The sequence below is a fragment of the Nematolebias whitei genome, chromosome 9 (assembly GCF_014905685.2).
Source record: "Nematolebias whitei isolate Nwh7 chromosome 9, NemWhi1, whole genome shotgun sequence".
Classification (NCBI taxonomy): Eukaryota; Metazoa; Chordata; class Actinopteri; order Cyprinodontiformes; family Rivulidae; genus Nematolebias; species Nematolebias whitei.
The window spans coordinates 15902323-15910478 of NC_056506.1; the positions used below are offsets into that span (position 1 = coordinate 15902323).

An 8156-nucleotide genomic window follows, 5' to 3' on the forward strand; every position below is an offset into this window, starting at 1 on the left:
ACATTTTTATATATATATATATATATATATATATACATATATATATATGTATATATATATACATATATATATAAAATCTTGTCATTCTCTTAAAATAACCCTAATTTAAAAAATGTGGACGTTAAAGGTAAAAACTAGGGATGCACGATATTATCGCCATGGTATCGGCTGATATTAGCAATAAAGTTAAATATCGGACATTCCATCAAAATAACTGAGATACACAAGGTGCTGTTTTTGTGTGACAACCCAGTGACGAGGATGCCTGCACACCAGCAGTTCATAGAGATCTGAGTTGATCATTAAGATCGTATAACACCACGTATTGGGCTTCTGTTTAAGTTAATTTTTAATTTAAGAAACTGTGAAGTATATCTATTAATGCACTACTACTCATGCGCTTTTCACTTGTTGCTTGTGAACAGGTTGAGTTTAGATTTGTGAAAAGTTACAAATTTGCAAAGTTCGAGTGTTGTCATTGTGTTAGAGAGTAAATGTCATGAAACATTAAACATAATCCAAGTTGAAGTGTTGCATCATTTTCAGTCTCTTTAACATCTGCATCTGGTAGCAGCTCAAACTGACAAAGACCGTGCAGAATAATGTTTTAATCCCACAGCAGAGAAAGCTGTGTAGTCTCTGCAAGTAGGTCGAAGAAAAAAAATATCAGTATTGGTATCGGTTATCGACCAAAGAAGTTTTAACATATCGGATATCGGCCAAAACTCCAATATTGTGCATCCCTAGTAAAAACAGATCACAATGATTTGCAAATCTCACAAACACAAATCTTGTTCACAACAAAACACAGTTAACCTATCACATACTGAAGATTTTCAATTTTGTTTTAATGAAAGCATTATTTTAAATGTGATGGCAGCAACACATTTCTAAATGTTGGTCCCAGTTTCCCAGTGAAGCACCTCCTCCTCATCCAACAACAGTCTGTAAGCATCCAGGACCAGAAAAGAACAGTTGGACTATTGGGAGGACAATGTTGTCCCACTCCAGTCTGATGTAGGATTATGGCTGTTCAGCGGTGTCGTTTGATTACCGGTATGCATCAAATGTTATTACTGGTCAGAGGTCTGGACTGAGACAGACCAGTTCAGCACCTGGTTTCTTCTACTCCCATACCTGAAAGTCTTCAATCTGTCCTCAGGACGTGATGTGAACTTGGTTAAACTGCCTTTTCTGTTCCCTTTTGTAAGTTTATAAAAAACTGCATTAAAAACAAGTTGTGAGTCTAAACTGGAGTCAGAAATCACTGGTCTTGTCTAGAGCGGTACAGTGTCTCAGTTGGTAGAGATATTGCCTCTCGGTGAGAAGTTCGCCAGTTCAAATCCCGGTCCGGGGGCTTTGTTCGCTCTGTGCATGCGTGGGTTTTCTCCTGGTACTCCAGTTTCCTCCCACAGACCAAAAACATGCATGTTAGGCTGATGGTAACTCTAAATTGTCTCTAGGTGTGAGTGAGAGTGAATGGTTGTTTGTCTCTTTTGTCTCCATGTGTCCCTGTGATGGACTGGAGACCTGTCCAGGGTGTCCCCCACCTCTCACACAGTGACTGCTGGACATGGGCACCAGTGACCCCCATGACCCGAAAAGGAATAAGCAGGTAAAGATAATGGATGGTCTTGTCTAGTTTTATTCCTGATACTTTTTACTTTGTTACTTCTTTAATATTTGTACATAATTTGTAAGTAAATGTGTCTTCTGCACAAGTCTATGACTTTTATGTGACTGCTCTTGACTCGTCTTGCTCCACAGTTTAGACCAGGACAGAAGAAGACATCAGTCATGGGACGATCCAGGACCGTTGAACACACCTTACATCAGACAAGACTGGGACAACCAAAACCTCCGGCAGCTGCTCTCCTCCGCCCATAAAGGTTTGCAGTCTGCTGGAAGACGGGACGCTCCACTCACTATGATCCAGTTTAAATCAAATCTGGGTTTATGAGACTTGTAAATTATTGCATCCGGTGTCCATGTACAAGTTAACCAGGTTGTAATTTGTTGAACAACACTGGGAATATCATTTCAAACGGTTGAGAGAAACAGTGCACCGACTCAAAAACAAAGTTTTTCTACAAGCAACAAATAACTTCAGTGAAATTATACAAGTAGAATCATTTGACATGACTGGTTTCTATTAAAAATATAAAGGCAAAACCTTTTAAAGCTGTGACGAACAAATAAGAGCGAGTCTTGTTTTAGCCTCGACTACAGTTGTGTGTGTGTGTGTGTGTGTTTTGTGTAGACACTGGCTTCAGCAAGTATTCAGATTCTCTGATACTACAATAGTTACCACCAGCTCGCAAAATATGGCAGAAACAAAACAAAGTGTTGCTCATGTCTGCATGTGTATGCAAGAGCTGGACCAAAAACATCTCAAGAACCACTGGATGGGTCCAGATCTGGGCTTTAAGGAATCCTGTTTGTGAGCTCTGCAGGCAGTTCTTCTGACATCATGGTTTTGTTTTGCTCTGTCAGGTGTGCGCACTTCAAATGACCACAGGTGGACTCAAGGTGTAAACGCTTCTGAGCAGAGATCAAGAGAAACGGGAGACATCTGAGCACAACGTCACAAAAGAGCAAAAAGAGGAAGTAGTCTGCATCGCCTTCCTAACTTAAAGAACCAGCATTGGATCCTGAAATGAACATCTTTGGGAGGCGCTGCCCATGTATACCATGCTGCATGTGCAGAGGAAGGACAACACCTGGTGTGTTTGTGCATGGTAGTGCTGATGTGTAAAAAAATCATATTCAAACTAGTAGAAAGGAAAGATGAGGAAATAAACGAGACATTGAGGACAGCAGAGTGTAGTTGTGTTCAGCAGGCACAGTCTTGATGAGACCTCTGGGGCTGCTCGTTAAGTTGTGGTCCCTGCTTGGCTCCGGTGATCGTCGGGTCGTTGTTGTCCAGACTCTCTGCCATCCTCTCACAGATGACGTCCACCAGTCGCTCGAACGTTTGCTTCACGTTAATGTTGTCCTTAGCGCTCGTTTCAAAAAACTCAAAACCTGTTGAGGAGACAGAAATAAACAAGCTCAGGTTACACTTGCAGCTTTAACGGAAAAATTATCCACATAATTACGGATGCACGCTTATTATTGTTTTTCTGTTTTGTTTTGTGGTAATCAAACTGCTTTTGCATACTTGGTAAATTTTCCCCATTCCTGCATCAAATTGTTGAGTGCACTTTTATACGTTCCAAAATATTTACCGTAATTGCCGGTCTATAGAGCACACCCAAATGTAAGCTGCACACACTAAATAATAATAAAAACAACTAGTTTGTACATATACAGTATAAGACATGTAAAAGCCGCGGGTGTTCACGTTGTAACATGAGCGGCAGGACAGCTACTGAGAGAGATGTGCAACTCTTGTTGTGGATCAAGAATCAACCACCAGATGGAGCTGTATACTTCATTTTACTTTTATTATACTTTATTTTACTGTTCAACACAAAATGCTGGTGAAGATTCTCAGTCATCCAGGACATGATGAATTCAAAAAGCGTTCAATACAAAAACAACTGGACTTTATTTGTAACGCTTTTTGAATTGTTCAACACAAACACAGAGCGTGAACCCCACAGGTCTTCATGACAACTACCTTAATGTAATCTTGTGTGATTCCTTGTCTTATCTTATCTTATCTTACCTCCCTCACTCGTGGTTACTGTACTGAATGACCCAACACATAATGAACACAAACCAGGCTAACAAGAACAGACTAATCAGAATCAGTTTATTATCGCCATGTCAATGAACGAGGTTCACAAACTAGGAATTTGCTTCGACATAAGGTGCGAATAGTACTAAAGTAAAATAAAGTAAAAATAAAGTAAAAATGAGAACATTACATAAGACCTGTGTACACCCACAAATAAAGTAAAATTAAAAACATAACATAACCATATGTACACCCATACAATAGAAAACAATAAAAAAGCTTAGAGAACAGTACAGATGGAGTATTCAATTATAATACAGATGTAATGTGACCAAAGCAGAAGTTATGAGGTAGCATTATGAGTGTTCAGGAGTCCAACAGCAGAGGGGAAGAAACTGTTCTTATGGCGGGAGGTTCTGGTCCGAATGGACCGAAGCCTCCAGCCTGAGGGGAGTGGTTCAAACAGACCATAACAGACCTAACAGAACCATATAAAAAAGCTAATGGAAATTATTAACAATGAACATAAATTTTACCCATAATCCCTCCCTGAGGCCATGTGACCGACAGTCAACCACAATGAACCAATGAGGTAGTCTCATTGAGTCCCGCGGCCGCCATTTGGCAGCCAATCGATTTTTGGCACAACACTGACCCACATTTCTGGGTTGTCAGCAGTGACGCATAATAAATACAATGTATACGGCGAAGCGACGTATTTATGGATTTTTCCACTTTATTAGACGTATTTGGACTGATGCGACTTGTAGGGCGGTGCGAAGTGTACAGCAGAAAATACGGTCATTCGCATTTGAGCCTTTGAGTTCTGTCTGCCTTCTAGATTCTTTGTTTTGAATTCATGTCAGAAAGGCTGCGTTTAGGCCGTCCAAACAAAAACCATGTGGAGATTCAACTTTTTTTCACTATGGAAATTCTAAATTGTTCTTAAGTGTGTGAACGGTTGTTTGTCTCGTTTGTCTCCATCTGTCCCTGACTGTGATGGACTTGCAATCTGTCCAGTTGTACCTCACCCACAGGGACTACTGGACATGGGCACCAGCATCCCCCACGACTCAGAAAGGAAGAAGCGGTTATAGATGATGGATGGATGGAACCCAGTTTTAAAAAATACAATTTAGGGGTTCCTAAAACTCTTTGTGTGGACGCAGGGCTGAAAACAATTTAAAAAACCACCTTTACAACCATTTAACCGTTCTGCGTTAATAAAACATTCAAACTCTTGTGGAAAACGGTCTAAAACATGTAGTTTTGACTCAGACCAAACTTACCCAGCTGTTCTGACAGCTGCCGCCCCCTCTCCGACGCTACAATTCGTTCATCGTCCATATCACACTTGTTCCCCACCAACAGGACTTGAGCGTTGTCCCAGGAATATGTCTTGATCTGTGTTGACCTGTTAACAGATACAGAGGGAGCATCAAGACACACGGTACTTCACAAGAACTTTCAGCTTAAACTTTTCAAGATGTCCTGAAAAGACGTGGACATTTCAGCACTGCCTGAACTCACAAGGCGTCAGTAACTTTTTACATACTTCAGTAAAAGTAATTGTGTCAGCGAACTGTGCAGTAAAAATACGCATCTGAGTCGGCAGGTTTGGACTGCAATGTCCAGTGAAACTACTTCAGTCTCAACGTTGAAAATACTACATTCAAGTTCATGCATTTTCAAGGAGTTCAAGCACCCATTTGCACTATCTTTAAATGGGTGCCAATTACTAAAGTACTGTATTTTCCACTGCATCAGTCAAAATATGTTTAATAAAGTGAAAAAAAAATACGTTGCTTGGCCATATAAATCATATCTATTATGCGTCACCGCTGACCACATGGAAACGTGGGCCGGTGTTGTGCCAAAAATAGATTGGCTGCCACATGAGCGTGAACGGGAGGACTTTAACAAGGATTTAAACAAGATTAACACCTAAAAACAATTATTTGTTTGCTCGAAATTACAGTAAAGGTGAGTCTCAGTCTAAATTTTCCTTAATAAATGCACTTGAATGGACAAATCAGCTGCATTTCAAAAGTATTTGCTGCCTCGGTGCTCCGGGAGTGTGCGGAGAGAGGAAATCAGGAAGGAGGAACGCTGTGCATTTCTTCGAAATTTAACACGATAACCACCTAAAACAATTATTTGTTTGCTTGACATTATAGTAAAGGTGTGTCTCTGTTTAACTTTTATTTAATAACTGCACATCAGTGATCAACATAGCTGCATTTCTCCAGGGCGGTGCAGCAAAATGAAGCTGATTTGACGGTTGCTCCAGGCGTGATCCCAGAGCTGGATGAATGTAGCAGTGTATGGCAAGCAGATTGCATCATTAATAGCCACTTTTACCTTTTACATGACACAACGGCATGCCATAAAACTCAAGTGCCATCTAGAGGCTGAAAATGGTAGTGTTCAATATTTTCAGTCAGAATGAATGAAAACAGTCATATCTCAGACAAAAACTGGTTTATAAATACGGGAAAAAAAAATCCATAAATACTTTGCAGCAGTGTAGAAGTCACAGGGAATGTAAATTACACAAAAAACTGTGACTTATAGGCCGAAAAACTCAGTACTGTATTTTTGTGCTAAACAAAAACAATGGGTATTGTTTCAAGAGTTTCTCTTAATGTTCTGCCAAATTACTACTTACCATGACTAAAACATGCCTGTAGCTGGCGGTACAACAGAGCTGTCCATCCTACTTTCTTGTAAGTCTACTTGTACTTGTGCATACAAAATCACTCCAACCCCATTTTAAAAATTAAAGAGTTGGGCAATTAAACAAATTTGTAATTTTGATTTAGATTTTTGTTCCAAATGAGCCTAAAAACAGGGTGGCAGGGTAGCGCAGTTGGTAGAGCTGCCGCCTCTCAGCGAGAAGGTCACTAGCTCAAATCCCGTCCCAGAACCCCTCTGGGTAGAGTTTGCATGTTCTCTCCATGCATGCGTGGGTTTTCTCCAGGTACTCCAGTTTCCTCCCACAGACCAAAAATATGCATGTTAGACTGATTGGTAACTCTAAATTGTCCCTAGGTGTGAGTGAGAGAGTGAACGGTGGTTTGTCTCGTTTGTCTCTGTGTCCCTGTGATGGACTGGAGACCTGTCCAGGGTATCCCCCACCTCTCGCACAGTGATTGCTGGACATGGGCACCAGTGACTCCAGTGACCCGAAAAGGAAGAAGCAGGTAAAAGATAATGGATGGATCCTAAAAACAGTAGAGCCGAGAAAAAATAATTATTCTTAAGTTTATGTTGCCATATTCAGATTTTTCTGCAAGCTCCCTTATTGCTTTGCACCTTAAACAAGTAATACACCAATGTCCCTCGTCACTGAGGGATTTGAAAAGTGAATATAGTTATTGAGAAGATTTTCAAGTTTTTCAGGTCTGGAATTGAACAGGGAATACGAACCGGATTCCAAAAAAGTTGGGACACTAAACAAATTGTGAATAAAAACTGAATGCAATCATGTGGAGATGGCAAATATCAATATTTTATTTGTAATATAACATAGATGACAGATCAAAGGCAGCACGGTGGCGCAACTGGTAGAGCTGCTGCCTCTCAGCGAGCAGGTCCTGGTTCAAACCCCAGTCCAGGGGCCTTTCTGGGTGGAGTTTGCATGTTCTTTCCGTGCATGCGTGGGTTTTCTTCAGGTACTCCGGTTTCCTCCCACAGACCAAAAACATGCATGTTAGGCTGATTGGTAACTCTAAATTGTCCCTAGGTGTGAGTGAGAGAGTGAATGGTTGTTTGTTTCGTTTGTCTCTATGTGGCCCTGTGATGGACTTGCGACCTGTCCAGGGTGTACCCCGCCCCTCGCACAGTGATCGCTGGACATGGGCACTGGCGACCCCCGTGACCCAAAATGGAATAAGCGGGTAAAGATAATGGATGGATGGATGACGGATCAAAAGTTTAATCTGAGTAAATGTAACATTTTAAAAGGAAAAATATGTTGATTCAAAATTTCAGTGTCAACAAATCCCAAAAAAGTTGGGACAAGTAGCAATAAGTGGCTGGAAAAAGGAAATTGAGCATATAACGAACAGCTGGAAGACCAATTAACACTAATTAGGTCAATTGACAACATGATTGGGTATAAAAAGAGCTTCTCAGAGTGTCAGTGTCTCTCAGAAGCCAAGATGGTAAGAGTATCACCAATTCCACCATTGTTGCACAGAAAGATAGTGCAGCAATACCAGAATGGTGTTATCCAGCGTAAAATAGCAAAGACTTTTAAGTTATCATCATCAACCGTGCATAACATCATCAAAAGATTCAGAGAATCTGGAACAATCGCTGTGCGTAAGGGTCAAGGCCGTAAAACTCGACTGGATGCTCGTGATCTCCGGGCCCTTAAACGTCACTGCACCTCAAACAGGAATGCCACTGTCAAGGAAATAACAGAATGGGCTCAGGAATACTTCCAGAAAGCATTGTCAGTGAACACAAT

At 40.9% G+C, this 8156-nt stretch overlaps 1 protein-coding gene across 1 annotated transcript in view; it reads right to left on the reverse strand.

The window, feature by feature from the left end:
• Positions 1 to 2727: 2727 nt before the first annotated feature.
• Positions 2728 to 8156, reverse strand: part of LOC119414417 (ras-related protein Rab-3A) — a 26710-nt gene continuing 21281 nt past the window's right edge. Inside the window, exons 4-5 of the mRNA XM_037681509.1 lie at positions 4972 to 5096; positions 2728 to 3024 (exon numbers count right to left, since the gene is read on the reverse strand). Of these exons, the coding sequence (XP_037537437.1) occupies positions 2834 to 3024; positions 4972 to 5096 (316 nt within the window). The 3' untranslated portion in view covers positions 2728 to 2833. The remainder of the gene's footprint in view (positions 3025 to 4971; positions 5097 to 8156) is intronic.